Genomic DNA, 15358 nt, shown 5'->3' on the forward strand with positions numbered 1-15358 from the left:
GCAAAGTTCGACCACCCTGAAGATGCTCCCCAACACATCCCCCTGCCAAAGAACCAATTATTATCCCAAGAAATTCCCCTTTGCCCTACATGGATGAAGCCAGATTTAGGGGGTGGAAGGATAGCGTTCAAGGACTGAACCCGGTGGAGCTGGGCCAAGAAGGGGAGGACACATCAAAACGTGCCCCTAGTCTCCCGGAATGGCTGGAGCGATCTAGCTGCCAGGCCTGGATGATTTGGACTTAGATTTCTTTATTGGGTGGGCAGGGATCACACTGGGTTGTGTGGCCGTGCGCTTCCACCTGGGTGGTGCAGGGCATACATCACTGGAGATTCGCTTCCCCACCCGCGTGGGGAAGGGGAGGACACCGTGCACGGCGCCATTGAGAGAAAGGCTGAGTATTAGGGGTTAGGGTGAAGCTTCACCTTTTCATTTCGCTCCAGCCGTGTGCATGGTCGTCCATATCACTCATTTCACTTAGCCCCATCACTAATAGGGATTTGCAGATTTGCTTTAAAAGTAATTTCTGCTCCCCTTGTAATCCCATCAACTTCAGAATGTAAGGGAAGATTCCATTATACGGGTGAGATTTGCTTCGTCTTCGGTCACGAAAGTGCGGCTGCGGATGCTGTCGAAGGCAAGTGGAAAGCCTCAGTTCCCACACGTCCATTCACAACGCCACCTCAGGCGAGTCCCTGGCCTAGCTCTCTAGTTGCCTTGGCAACGACGTCGCTCAGTCCCCAAGTTTCCTTTTTTGGCTTTAGCCCCGCCTCACCCACACCAAGATGCTGGATGGGCTGGGAAAGCATGGCGAAAGTGCGGAGGCGAAAATTAAGTGATTCACACGAGCCCAGGTAGGGAGGAGGGCCCTGGGGGTGTGGCTTGAGCTCGTGCTGATTCGCTCCTGGCTCGGTGATTTACCTGCTCCATCGCCCAGTATTTTGGTTGGCAGATTTGTCCCCTGCTTTTGGCTATTATAGTTCGTATGGGCTCATATTTATTTTAGTTTATACATTTAAATTGTATCTTATACAACGCTATCCAAATGCAGAGAATTATTGATGAAACTGCAGTCTGCAAGTGGAAGGCTAGAGACTAATTAGCAAGGGGGCATAAGCTTCGTCTCCAGGTACAGGCTCTCTCTTGTCAGTATCCACCGCATGTATTCATATATTCAACCAGCTCCTAACGCCTTTCCTTTCCAGTCTCCACCCCTTTACTTCTCTCCTTATCAGCCGGCCTAGCGCCGCCAAGCAGATGTTTTCTATTCCTATCAACTCCACTCCCTTTTCCGTCGCCTGAGCTCGTGACGAATGTGTGCGAACCTGAACCTCAGTTATCTAGATGGAGGCGGGGCGGCGCGGTGGGGGCGGCTCAGGTTCGCGCGTGCGCGCTGCTCCGGGAGACGGCGTCCACCTCGCCCCGCCCCTCCCATTCTGCAGTTCCGGCTTTGCAGATTCGGCGCTCACGGTTCTTTTTCCCGTGGCTGTTGCTGCCTTTGTTCCCCCTTTCAGCAATCCGCGAGGTAGCTCTACCTGCGAATAGCTTAAAGAGATTTTCTGCTTTGCTTGGTACGCGGCAGGCTCACCAGCCCTTAACGAAAGTGCGGCTGCGAACGAGCAGGCGCGCGGGGCTCGGGGGAGGCGCGTTGGGGCTCCCGGCGGCGACGACTACGACGACCAGGAGAGCGGACGGAGGCGGCTCCTGAAGCGGCGGCGTTGCTCATGCCCCGGGACGGCGGGCGGGCCGGGAGAGACAAGTCCGGGGCCCGGGGCATGTCCCCGGGGCCCCCGTGAGGCGGCGGCGGCGGCGGCGATGGAGATCCCGCCGCAGGAGGCGCCGCCCGGGCCGGGCGCGGACGGCGACGCCGAGGAGGCTCCCGCCGAGGCCCGGTCTCCCAGTCCCGCATCGCCCCCGGCCAACGGGCGCCTCAAGGCTGCGGCCAAGCGCGTCACGTTCCCCTCCGACGAGGATATCGTGTCCGGAGCAGTGGAGCCCAAAGACCCCTGGAGACACGGTAGCTACAGCTGGGGCGCGGGGGCGGGCTCGTGAGGGTCTTGGGAGCTGGTGCAGCGCCCAGTACGGAGGTGGTGCTGAATAAGTTGCACCTAGTGATGATTTAAGGAGGCAGTCTTCAGCTTAGAGCTGGATAGTGTTAGGGGGTGGCTCTTGGGTAGGGAAAGGTGAAAAGTAGCTAGTATATGCTCACCCCCTCCCTGCCCCAAGGGATGCTGAATGCGATCGTTTTAGGAATTAAAAAGATGAGCAATTAAAGAAGTTTGGTGGCTTGGGAGATTGGGAGGGCGGTAGCCTTTGAGTTCAGAGTTCCCCCAGAGGATAGAGAGCAGTCAGGGGAGGAAGAATGGGTTAACATTGGCGTCGAAAGGGCGGTTGGAGGAGTTTGATGAGCCTGGGAATGGAAAGAAGTTTAAGTTCCTGGTCCGCGAGCCTTTGAACAAGGGGTGGCCATATTGCCCACTTTCTTGGCTAAAGGAGGCATTGGAAAAAACGTGGACTGTGGCTGTAGAGTGGGTAAATCTTGGGGCTTGGACGGGGGAGGCAAGGAAAACAAACTCCCAGAAAAGGAGCAGAGGTGGTGGTCAGCTGTGGGTGGGTGAGATAGAGAAGGCGTTAGATCTTGGCAGTAAGAAGAAGAAAAGTCACCGCGTGCCTCCTCTTCTCCCCCAAAAGGGAAGCAGAACATTGTCAGTCATTCAGGAGCCCAGCGATCTTGGGGCTTGGCTACAGAAGGATTATTTACTTATTTATTTTTTTACCCCCGAGAAAGAGTTGGGGGATTGGAGTTGCTGGTCAGTAGAAATGACATTGAAGAAGTTCGGTGGCTTGAGGTGTTGAGAGAGGAAGCAGATTCATGGATGATTACAGGTCCCCTGGAGAAGGGCAGGTCATTGTTGGAACTGAAAGGGCAGCTGGAGGAGCGTTTTGCATGTAGGGCTGGGGAGGTGGGAAGTCCTCAGGGGACGGATGGTAGCATTGAGTCTGTTCCTGAGCTGGAGAAGTCTTGTGAGTCTTGCTGAGATGGAGCCCACAAAGAGAGGGAGCACATTGCTCTTGGCTCCGTGTAGAAGTTGGTCTGCTGGCCCTGGGGAAAGAGGAGGGACTGTTGCTAGTCTGTGGACAGTGGAGAAGTTGGTGGCTTTGCCCTGTGAGTGGGAAACGTGCTAACTGGAAGCTGAACACACAGGGAACCCGCCATAAATGCCAATTTAGCTGGTTGTTTTTAAAGAGCTGGGGGTTAGTTTAAGATTCTTGGCGTTGGGAGCCAGCCAGGTCTTTGGGCTCTAAGCCCCAGGGATAGGTGGTCATTTGGGGCTTGGAGGGTTTAGGGGACCAGGGCTGAGGAAGGGGAGAGTCAGCGTGGGCCCTGGCTGTAGCACGGATCCAGTCCAGAGAGTTCAGAGCAGGAAGGGGGAAAGACCTGAACAGGCAGAGCAGGCTGCTGAAGAGCAGAGGCCCAAGTTCAAATCCTGACTCCCATTTACCTACTTCGTGACCTCTGGCTGGTTACCTAACTCCTCTGAACCTCAGTTTTCCCATCTGGAAAGTGTGCGATAATACCCATGCCACAGCGTTTAACAGAGGACTAATTAAGATTGTATATGAAAAGCGATTAGCCAGAATGAGCCTTCGTGAAGTTGCGGTTATCGTTGGTCATTTTAGGGGTGATATTCGGTGATACTGGTCATTTTGAGGCCAGTCTAGAGGCATTGGTTCATGGGGTTGGGGCCTGGATGTTTCTGCTTCGCAAGCTTCCAGAAGAGAGGCAGAAATGGTGGTCAGTGAGCCTGGGGCAAGGGGAAGGGAAAATGGGCAGTTTGTGGGCCGGAGGGTCGCGGTGGGGCAGTTGGAGAGTTGGGCACAGAGTGGGGTCGGTTAAAGTTTCTGGTCTGTAGGTTCTCAGAACAGCTGTGCGTAACCAGCTGTCTGGCCTTGAGCAAGCCATTTTTCCTCTCCGAGCCTGCCGTTTCTTTCTTTGCAAATGGAGGTGCTAATTTCTACCATGAGGTAGTTGCGAGGATTAAATAAGATAGTCCTCGTAAGTTCCTGCCACATAAATAGCAGCTGCTGTTACCCAGACAGATTCGCTTTTGTTCGTGTTGCACGGGCAGCGGAGGAGTTTGAGAGGACTGGGCGGGGCCGAGACGACGGCCCCTGATTGGTCCGCCCCGGCTGGGGGCGTCCCTTGTCCTTGGGGGTTTAGAGGGGGACTGCAAGGACTGGTCAGGACTCACACTCCGGGGGAGTCAGTGGGTTTGAGGTGGAGAGGCGATGGCATGGAGAAATGGGTCAAGTTATGGGCTGGAAGAGTTGGTCGGTCTCTGCTGGGAAGAGGGTGGTGGAGTTGGCCTAGCAGTGAAGGAGTTGGGTGATCCTGGGCCCTGGGCAGTGGGGGGCCTTGGTGAAGTGGGAGAGTTTGGACAATGAGGTTTGCAGGACGGGGAACTGGAGGGCCTGTCAAAGCTAAGGAGCGGGTGGCTAGCCTCTGTGCCTGGGGAGGACAGTGGAGTTGTTGGCTGGCCTGGGACCGGCGAGGCAGAGGCTTGCCAGGCTGTAGAAGAGGAAGATTGGGCGAAGGGGCTACCTAGTTGAGAGGCCAAAGGGCCGAGGCTGCAGGGAGGAGTTGATGGCCTTGGAGGAGAGGGCGGAAGCTTTGCTGGAGTCGGTCTGTAGGCTGTGGGAAAGCACCCAGAGCGGGTGTCGTTTGAGCTGTGCACCTAATGGCAAGGATGATGGAGGAATCATTCTGGGGCCTGCCGTGGTGACACCACTCCAAGGCCAAGGGTGAGGAAGGAGTTTTCAGGTTTGAATTGGGGAACCGTCGTTCGAAGCTGTTCTTCTGTCTCAGAGATGGAGCAGTGGCCTAGGCCGGGAGGTGCAGGAGCGTCCCCTGTGGGGAGAAAGCGGTACCAGGGGGACAGAGCCTCTGGGTGGGCTGGAGGGGGACTAGGACTGGGACTAGAGTGCCTGCCCAGTGGGGCGGGAGCCCTGGGGCTGTCTGTCCTCAGGCCTCGCCAGAGGTCACCTGTCGGGGACTTCCTGGAGGCTGGAGGTTGTACGGGAGGATCCCAGGCCTCCCAGCGGGCACAGCAACCTCCTCTCCCGTCTCACACACGGTGTGAGGGCCGTTCTTGTTTCTCTATTGCACGAATGGCCATTGACGTTATGGTGTTTGCCTTCACTTTGGGGGTCTCTGTCCTCACCAGAACGGGATACTGGACATCGTCTGTCCTTGGCCCTTTGAAAAGCATGCAGTGGTCATGGCTGATGAGCACTGGTGGGCATGCGTGCAACCATTCTGGTAGGGTGAGGCCAGGCTAGACCTGGGACCCATCTGGCCAGAGTGCGCTGCCAGCGGCCTGCTGTGGCCTCCAGCAAGGAACTCCGTGCTGAGCTTGTTTGTTCCCTCATCTGTGAAATAGTCATCAGTGCCCCGCTGACCACCCAGATGTTTGAGTGGATGGGATGAGCCTCCCCGGTTGCGTGTGACTGGGAAGTGAAGCTTGGGGACGGGGAGGGGTGGGAATTGTGACTGGCCGAGGCCGCCTCAGCACTGCCAGGCTGGGCACACATGAGCTCTGCTCTCCCTGGGGTGGAGGTGGAAGTGGGCACAGCAGAGGAGGGTCTAGCCGGCTGCACGCCCCCCCCCCCCCACGCCCCCGTGGTGGTAGGCCTGTGGTCCCAGCTCTTCTGAGGGCCAAGGCCAACTTGTTCCAGGAACCCTTCCGGACCAAACTGCAAGAATGACCCGAGGGCGCAGCTGTCTTCCCAGTCCAGTTGCACGCTATGTGGGGAGGAGATATGGGGTTTGCAAGGCAGGCGTCAGGAAGCATGTGACATAGCCACAGTCTGGGAGGCTCGTCTGTCCCTCGGTCCAGTGCTGCCAGTGACTCATTCCCCATTCCCTGACCTCCCGAGAGTCAGTGGTGGAGTGGGGGAGGGGGAGTACTGCCCACCAGGAAATTCCTGGGGTAAAGCGGAGGTGTCTGCAAGGCAAAGGGGCCCAAAGGTGCAGCCACCTCCGGCCACCTGAGCTTGGGGGGTGTGGAGGGGGTGGTGGGGACAGTGGCCATGGTGACTAGAGAGGGTGGAAATGCCATGCCGTTTGTTCTCATTGAAACCTGCACTGCAGGTTTAGTCCTTGACACTGGCTGGCAAGGCTGGTGTTGCGTGGGTGGCAGGGTCGTGGTGGTGGCTTCCATGCTTTTGCCCACATTTCCATCTGGGCCCAGCTCTACTTCCTCCTGCCGGCATTGGCACATGGACTGTGCTGTGTGACTTTGGGCAGTTGTTCTCTGTCCACAATTTTTCTGTTTATAAAGTGCAGTTGACAGTACCTCCTCACAGGGTGACGGCGAGGATTAGCACTCAGATGTCTCCCTCGCTTTTCCTGTCATTGCCAGTCGGGACCTACAACCCCAGCCCTCAGTGTGCTCCATGCCTCTGTTGTGCATTTGCGCCCATCCTCCCCGTCCGCCCCCATGTCTCCCTGGTCAGACCCTCCTGTCTGTCCCTCGCAGGCCTAATCCTCTGAGACCAGTGCCCCGCCAGGCCTGATCCTGTCTGTTATGAATGGGGTGACAGTGCGCAAGTTGCCCATCCTCGCTGAGCTGAACCTAAATCAGCATGTTTTGACCCACTGGCCTGAGAGGCTTCAAGAACACCGGGATTCTTGACTAACAGGGTTAGTTCCAGCCTCTCCAGATGCCAGCCAATGACTTTGGACAAGCTTCAGTTCCTCCCCGAGCCTCGTCCTGCTCTAGAGTGGGCTGTCGCCCTGTTGGGATGCGACCCTATGGTGGGGCTGTGGGGCGAGAGCTTGCTCTGCCAGGCCAGGCCCCCGCACACTCAGACTCAGGCAGGCCGCCCTCATTCTTTCCGCCTCCAACTCAGTTTGTATAGGCATCGTATTTCCCTCTTCAAGGGCAAAGACTGCAAGTCACCTCTGTGACCTCAGTCTGGCGGACGAGAGGGCTCAGGTGCTGGCTGGCAGTCAGAGGGGTGAGGTGTTCCCTCATGCCCATGGTGGCATTCAGGAGAAAGCTCTTGCGAGTAGATAATCCAGCCCGGGCCCAGGGGGGGCCCTTCCTCAGGTCCGCGGGAGGGCCTGGCACCATCCTGAGCCCTTAGAAAGAGCACGCGCATGCAACACACAGTAGGCACTCAGGGGAGAGCCATCAGCGAGTTGGTGGAGGTGCTCGTGTGTGTTCTGGGAGCGAGGCGTGGCAGCCACCATCAGTGTTCAGAACCATAGAGCCAGGTGCTGTGTTTCTCAGCTCCCAGGTGGTTCTCACAGCCGGCTCAGCCCGGCAGCACTCAGTCCCCAGCCTGCCTTCCTGCCCTCAGTTCAAGGTTGGCAGGGGTTGACCTTGGACGGGTTTTGGAGCAAATTGTGAGTTGGGCATTGAAACATATGCAGAGATTCGGGGTGTAGTGTAGAGAGGCCTGGTCCGAAGTCTCTGCTCTGTGCATGACCTTGACAGTGACCACTCATTGCCTTCCAAGTGTCCATCACTGGGCTGAGTGCCTTTATATATTATCTCAGCTAAATCTCACACCCACCCCAAGAGGTAGGCACTGTTCTTTCCAATCGGCTGATAAGGAAATGGAGGCACAGAGAGGTGAGGTAACTTACCTGTGGTCACCGAGCCAGTAGGCGGTCGAGCCGGGATTCGGACCCAGGCAGTCTGACTCAAGCCTGCTCTCTCGGCCTATGTACTGGCTGTGTGCACGTGGGCAGATTGCCGCATTTAGTCTATGTGCTGTGTACTTTCTTCACCTATAACCCATAGCCCTTCATAAAATGGAGGCAACAATTCTGGCCTGGCAGGGTCATGGCAGGGGATGAGAAACAGATGGAGTTAAGGGCCTGGTTCAGTAGGCATTCGGGGGGTTTCACCATGGTTCTTGGACAGGTGTCTTGGGAGGTCAGGCTGCTCCCCTGTCCTCAGCATGGGGTCCTTCCGACCCTTGGCCTGAATTCTTCCTGCATCACATGGCTGGTGTGAGGTAGGGGCTCAGTACCTCCTGCCTGAATTTGCAACTTTAATCCTGTGACCAGCCATTCATTGAGCAGGGTGTGGCCATGTCAGGTGTAGAGGGTCAAGGACAAAGACAGGCCTAGTCCCCAGCTATGTGGAGGTCACAGCTGAGTGAAGGAAACACACCCTCAACAGTTCTAATCAGACAGGTGGGACTCTGATTAGTGGGAGCTGACAGGGTGTACGCAGGTGGGCAGGGTGGACGCGGCCTCCTGGAGCAAGGGCCCTGGGGTCTAAAGTCATAGGAGTTGCTAGGTGAGGAGCAGCTGGAGGGTGTGCGAAGCCTTGTAGGTGCAGAGAGCCAGCGGGGCACACCTGGGGAGCAGAGGAGAGCCGGTCTCAGGGGTGAAGGCAGGAAGGTCAGAGGTGAGCTGGAGAAGGTGGAGAGGCCGCCTGCTTGGTGGGGCCTTGCAGGCCGTGTTAGCGTGAAGGGCAGGGGGCCCACAGAGGGTTCGAAGAAGAGGCATGTCTGGTCTTTTTAACAGCCTCTGTGGGGTGGCCTGAAGGGGACGAGACCAAGGCCAGGAGACCAGGGAGGTGGCCACGGGCTGGGAGCCTGCGGGCTCTGGGCTCTGTGAGTGGCCCTGTGTTGGTTAAGAGCTGACATTTGACTTCATCAATTTATCCACCAGGTTTAGCTGCCCCCACCCCGCCAGAAGGTTTTGCCATCGCCGGTGTTTTCTGTGACACTTCTCAGGTGATAGTTTTCCTGTGTCCATTCTCTCCTCTCCCCCGTCAGTTCATCCTGCCCTTGGGTGGGGTGGTGGGCAGCACGTGGGCTGTGTGGTCAGGTCCCCATATGACCTCAGCAAGTGGCTTCACCTGTGTGGGCCCTTTAGGTCCCACATTTTCCAGATCCAGAAAGCAATAAAAATAGTCCCAGACCTTGTTGGTATCTTAGTATAATATAGGTGTCCAGTCACTTGTGTGAAAACCAGGGAATTCTGAGGTTCAGACCACACTTGGCCCCAGGGTTTCCAGTAGGAGACCGTGGAGCGCCACAGGCCTCATTCCTGAATCTGTGAAGTGATGGTGACGTGATGGGCAGCTTGGGGCCGACAGATGCCCATCCAGCTCTGCCCACGGCGAGTTGCTCAGCATTGCCGCTTCAGGACCCCCATTTGTGTGGGGATCGATTCTGTGCTTGGAAAGCGACGGGAGCTGTCGGCAGCTACGGCGGGCACCCAGGAAGGGCCTGGTGCAGCTGAGTGAGATCACTTCCCCACCATGAGCCTGCCCTGGCTCCCTCCTCTCCTGCCCTGCCGGGTTGGGTGGGCTAGGCAAACACTCTGCCCAGGCGTGAATTCAGCCGTGCGAACGTGGGCATGTCCCCAAAGCTCTCTGTGCCGCACAGTCCCCATATGTGAGGCCGTTAAGGCCGATGAGTGAGTTTCAGAGCCTCCCTACTCCCTGGGAGGAGCCGGGTCTTTGCGTCTGGGAGCGTAACCAGACTCCAGCGCGGAGCAGGGCTGATGAGAAGGCCTGGGTCCCGGATACCACTGCTCTTAGGCAGGCTTGCCCCTTTCCCCCACCCCAGCCGCGACGCTGCCGGTGCTAGGGCAGCCCGTGGCACCTTTGGCGGCTGGACTGGAGTCAGGGCAGCCCCTCCGGCTGAGCCCAGGTGGGGCTCCAGAGTGGAGTTGGTGTTTTCCTTAGCATGGGAGGTGGGGTGCCCACAGCAGTGGTAGACATCCATCACGCTTTGGTTACGTTTCCCCGAATTTGCAAGACAGGGCTCATCGCAGTTTGGCTCCCCTCAGTGTCCCCAGAACCCCTCTCGGCGCCCAGCAATCCGCAGGCCCTCACGTTGGATGGATTGGTCGTGGATGAAGGTACAGGGTAGGCACTCTACAGTTAGTTCATCCCTGTCCTTACTTTCTGCAGCTGGTGTGGAGCTGGTGCCTCAAGGTGGAGGTGGTGTTTGGAAGTGTCTGCTGACAGCCGCTCAGCCCATGTGACTTGCCTGCCACCCTCCCCCTTCCCAACAGAAGCCTGGGTTGGGAGCCCTCCGGTCTGATGCTCTGGAGGCCTCGTTGGGTCCCAGCTGGGGTGTGCTCACTGGTCGGGTGGGCGGGCCCCCGTCAGAACCCACTGGGATTGGACTCGTGTGCCACCTTCACACCCACCCTGCCAACTCGTCACAGTCTTCGTGTGGTGCCAGCTGCTGTCACCGTGTGGTGGGAGCTGCTTGTGGTCTGTGCAGCCCTTTTGGGCCTGAGCTCTTTGCCATGCTTTTAGTCGTTCCGTCTTCTCAGCAGCCAGAGGGGACAAGCGGAAGCTCAAGGCCACACAGAGAGTAGGGAGAGGAGCCGTGGCCCCACCAGCAGAAATGGTTCTCACCCTCTGTTCTGCACCTTTAGAACCGTGGGAGAAAGCCTGCACCCCGGAGCCTAGCAGGGGGCCCTTCCCCCAGGCCGCCCCCTCCCCTGTCCTTCCCCACCCCCTCCTGACCCAGTGGTTCCCTCTGCCCAGCGGGCTCCTGCCTTTCCTCACCAACTCCTTGGCATGCTTCTGCGCCGGCCCCCAGGTCACCTCGGTGAGGCCCTCCCCAGTCCTCAGAGTGCCGCTGTGCTTCCCCAGGTTCCCATGACGCCTCCTCACACTGTTGTTGTTTGCGTCCATCTCCCCCCACTGGACCCAGAGGCTTCACGAGGGACCGTGTCTCGTCTGCCTCCCTGGAGGAGGCAGACCTCTGACAAACCCAGGTGCCCGAGAGTCCCTGGGCGAAATGGGTCTGCTCACGAGCGCCACCGGTTGCGCCCTCAGAAGGGTTGGGGGCTGTGAAGAGAGCAAAGGGAAGAGTTCATTGGATCATTTGTTCATTCACCCATACCAACACACACCTGTTTCATCTGCTTCGAGCTGCCTGCGCCAGGTGGCGGAGCCCTCGCTGCTCTGTCTGCTCCGGCGCCCCTTTGCGTTCTCCAGGAAGCAGACCTCGTTCCTCGCTTGCAACCACACTTCGTGACCCCCTCCCCATTGTTTTTCGCACCCAGCCCAGGATCCCAGCACCAGATTGGTGGCCCAGCCCCAGCCACCCTCGCTGACCTCAGCTAGGATCACCCTTCCCCATGCCCTCCCTGGGTTCAAGTGTGGTGTCTTCCTTTTGGGTCCTAGAATGTCCGAGGGCCCCCCTTGCCCTGTCCTGGAACGCAGGCCTGGCTCTCATGGCTCTAGTTTGTCCTTCAGGCGTCAGCCAACCCTTTCCTCTCTGCCCACTAAGCTGGTTCCCCGTCAGGTGGTCAGTGAGCTGTTCATCTGCAGGCCTGTGACATTCCCTCTTGGCCCCTAGACTGTAGGCATCGTGAGGGCCGGAGTGGCTTTGGATTGGCGTGATGCCACTTTCTTCCTGGTGCCCACACCACATGGCGCTGTGCTTGGCCCTGAGCAGGAGCTTGTACGGTAGGTGGAGAAAACGTTGTGAGTGCCGGACCTTAGGTCCTAGGCCCTGGTGCAGCCCAGGGCTGGGCAGACCCCCGAGCTGGCCAGAGTTAGGGGCTGGAAGGCTGGGCGCAGGCCCACCTGTGCTGTCGTGGGCCAAGGCCAGGGCCCCGCCTGCCGCCCTGTGCACGAGCGAGATGGTGTCCAAGATCCTTTCCCACCTCACGTGTCTGTCTCTGCATAGGTCACACCCACTGTTCGGGGAACTGAACGGGGCCTAGGACGTCTTCCCTGTCATGGGGTAGGGCTGAGAGAGCCCAGGTTCTGGTAACTGATATGCCTTCCTGGCAGGTGACCTGATTCCCCTTCCCCCTAACAAGGTGTGTCGCACAGGAGGAGGTGGAGCGTGTTGGTGGCGTCCAGCCCAGGCTTCCATCCTCTTCCTCCCTCTCACTCCTTGTCCCGTAGCCCCGTCCTTTCCCGGGCTTGGATTCTTGCTTCCTTCCTGCCCCAGCTTTCCCTGCTGTGATCAAAGGGACCAGGAAGTGCCATTTCCCTGGGGCCTTCTTCCTTGCTGGGCCTGGGCTCAGCCCTCGGGATCTGCAGGTTCCTGGGTTCCCCTGCCCCAGCCCTGCCCATTCTGGGTCGTTTCTATGTGGAGACTGGACCCTGGGAGGGCAGGGCCAGGGCTGTCTTGGTCACCGCTATGTCCCCAGCACCGCTCTAGGCACAGAGCAAGTGCTCAGTGAATATCAGGTTCCATGAGGAGGTGGGAGAGATGCCCTCCGTGGGAACCCTGCCTCGAGTGCCCGTGTTTGACAGCGCTGACCCTGTCTGGTACTGGGGAAGACATCCCAGGCCAGTGAGCCCAGTGGGCGGAGCACACGCCGGAAGGCAGGGCTGCCCATCTGACTTGTTACAGCCCCAGCAGCTGCTGGGTCTGAATGCCTGTGCCCACGACCACCCACCTGAGAGACTCCAGGGCTGGCACACGCCCCTCCCCATCTCTGGGTTACAGGGCTGGAGGGGCAGCCGTGTTTCACAAATGAGGTTAGAGAACAGCGGTCTGGTGCTGGGGACGGGGCCTCTGCCGCTGTCTTCTGCCACCTCTGTAGCTTCGAGGGGCAGAGTGACACGTCCTGCAGGAGGGCAGGTGGAGAGAGCCGCCGTGTTGGGCACCTGCCCCCTGCCCCCCCGACATGCCGTGTGAAGTTGGTAATCGTAGAGAGGGTTTGTGCTCTGGGGAAACCGAGGTCCGCCTCCAGCCCGCCACGCAGTCGAGGGAGTTGTGCTGCATGAGTCTGCTCCGCACCCCTCACAGAGCCGGTGACGGCAGCTGGCAAGAAGGGCGGGCGTCACCCCGGAAGATGAAGGGCGGGGCTCACCACTGTGATCCGACTTTAAAAAGTAGGATCCGTTTATGGTGGGGAAAAAAAAAAGTTGAAAAGTCTAAAGAAAATAAAAAATTATTTGTTAATTTCACCATCTGGAATTTTTTAAAAAACAGCTCTATTGAGATATAATTCAAGTACATTTCACACATTCAAAGTGTGCGGCCCATTGGCTTTCCGCTTGCAGAGTTGTACTTCTCTCATCACAGTCAATTTTAGAAAATTCTCATCACCCCCAAAAGAAACCTTGTGCCCCTTAGGCGGCACCCCCAGGCCCTGCCCCCGCCACCTTCCGCCCACCGAGGCAGCCACTCGTCCACCTTTTGTCTCCTCCGCCTCTAGACATGTCATACAAATGGAGCCGTGTAACACGTGGCCTTTCGCGTCTGGCTCCTTTCACTTAGTGTGCAGTTTTCAGAGTTCGTGCTCATTGTCGGCACGTCACTCCCCGTCATGGCTGAGTGTGGCTCCGTTGTGTGGGCGCCTACCCTACATTTTATTTATCCCGTCATCCGCCAGTGCGTGCCTGGCTCGTTCCCACTCTGGCTGTTATGAGTGACGCTGCCATGGACATCAGTGGGCACATTCTTGTGTGGACGTGTATTTTCATTTCTCGCGGAGTGGAACCACTGGCATGTGTGGTGGCCGTTTAACCATCTGAGCGGTTGCCAGGCCGGTTTCCCAAGCCACTGCCCCACATCCTGTCACTGTCTGTCCTTTTGCTTCTAGCCGCCCTAGAGGGTGTAAAGCAGGATCTCACCATGGCTATGATTTACGTTTCTCTGATGGCTGATGACATTAAGCATCTTTTCATGTATCATCTCCGGGGAAATGTCTTTTCAGATCCTTTGTCCATTTAAAAATTGGGTTGTCTGCCTTTTTATTATCTAATCGTGAGAGTTCTCTGTATATTTTAGATGGCAGTTCTTATCAGAGGAGTGAGTCGCACCACCTGGGGCGTTTTCAGTGTTAAAGCCCAGAGCATTTCCTTCTCCTCTTCTCTGTGGCTGGATAGATCGCCACAGATAGATGAAAGCGGACTGAGAAGGTACCGTGTTGTGTATCCTGTTTCCTCTTCATTTTTGCGTTTCGTACAAAGCACGATTAGAATACATCACTGGGCCATTGTGATCTGTTCTCACTGTTTCCACGTTGATGTGGAGGTCTTTTCCAATCTCCGGTTGCATAAATAATGTGACATTCATCCTCGCCCGTCAGCCCTCATGCTCATCAGAGGGAGCTTTCTCAGGAGAAATTCCTAGAAGGCGCTTTTACCAGGTCAGCGGGTAGGAAGGCGCCTTTGAAGCCTCAGATACCATCTGTGCCTGCACAGGACTGTGAGCCTTGAGCTTGAGTCCTGTCGCTCTTGAAACGATTTTCATGTTACTGTCATGCGTGACAGAATGATTGCAGGGACCGTAGTTACCATTCAGTGGAGAGACACATGTACAATGGGATCGTATGTGGTGAAAATCACCAAAAAGAAATATGTCTCGGGTTGGGGCGGAGCTAAAGTAGTTATGGATAAGCAGTCAGGGAACCAGCGCTTCATGCTGACAGTCATGGCAAGACCTGGAAGTTTGATAAAAACACAGCTGCCAAAAAGACCTGAGAAATGTACATGACTGACTGATGGTGACCATTCAGCCGATTAAACAATGAGCACATGGAGAAGGGCGATGGGGGGAGGTGAGCCGCCGCACTCTGACAGAGCTCTCGGACGGGAAAGGTAAAGCACCCCGGAAAACCGTTTTGAAATATATTTCAGTTTTTAACTACAGTTTTGTTCTCCTAGTTACCCCCTGAAAATGGCCCAGGGGTTTTCAGTTCAAGCACTATTGGAAGCAATTATGTTCAGCTGTATCTCGGTTGTATCTCTTGAATTTTTTTTTTAATCAATGAAGGATGCTTGCATTTGAGGGTCTCTCTGCCAGGACGGTGTCCAGTTTTAGTGAGAGTTCCTTTGCCTAGCAGTTAACTTGCTTATTGTTAACACATTCCCTGCCTTTGGGAGTTGTTTTTTCATGCCCTCTGCTTATTTTTGTTTTGGGACCTTTTGTAAGGATTCCTCCTTTGAAAACATTGACTCCTGGCATTTTTTTCTACAGACGTAATTTTCCTTGTTTATCATTTGCCTTGCGCGTAAGCGTGGGGAGGGGAGCAGGACACCTTCCTTTTCGAAGAGAATCACTTTCTCCTTTGCTCTTTTCACTGGGTGTCTGTAGCAGGGTGCCCCTATCCCAGCCCAGGCCGCTGCGGGTAGAGGACGCTGGCTGGCGGCTGGCTGGTCTGAGAACAGAGGAGGCGGACCCAGCCCGGCCGCCGGCAGTGCAGTATGGGGGAACTGCGGTGGCAGGCAGGCCCAGGTGAAGCAACAGCAAGTTCCGGAGAGGGTCCCCTGTAAGGACAGCTGCAGCCACTCTTTGCTGAGCAACCCGGAGAAGCTGGCGGGGCTCCTCATTTCGTGACTAGGAGACTGTGCTCCTTCGCGGAAGGTGGTAGAGGCCGGGGCAGCCCTGTCCAGGG

The 15358-nt window shown here is 56.9% G+C and overlaps 1 protein-coding gene across 1 annotated transcript in view; it reads left to right on the forward strand.

Annotated features, from left to right (window-relative positions):
• The first annotated feature begins 1451 nt into the window (after positions 1-1451).
• Positions 1452-15358, forward strand: part of PPP1R37 (protein phosphatase 1 regulatory subunit 37) — a 40067-nt gene continuing 26160 nt past the window's right edge. Inside the window, exon 1 of the mRNA XM_016150317.2 lies at positions 1452-2017. Coding sequence (XP_016005803.1) covers positions 1816-2017 — 202 coding nt within the window. The 5' untranslated portion in view covers positions 1452-1815. The remainder of the gene's footprint in view (positions 2018-15358) is intronic.

This window comes from Rousettus aegyptiacus, unplaced genomic scaffold, assembly GCF_014176215.1.
Source record: "Rousettus aegyptiacus isolate mRouAeg1 unplaced genomic scaffold, mRouAeg1.p scaffold_m13_p_14, whole genome shotgun sequence".
Classification (NCBI taxonomy): Eukaryota; Metazoa; Chordata; class Mammalia; order Chiroptera; family Pteropodidae; genus Rousettus; species Rousettus aegyptiacus.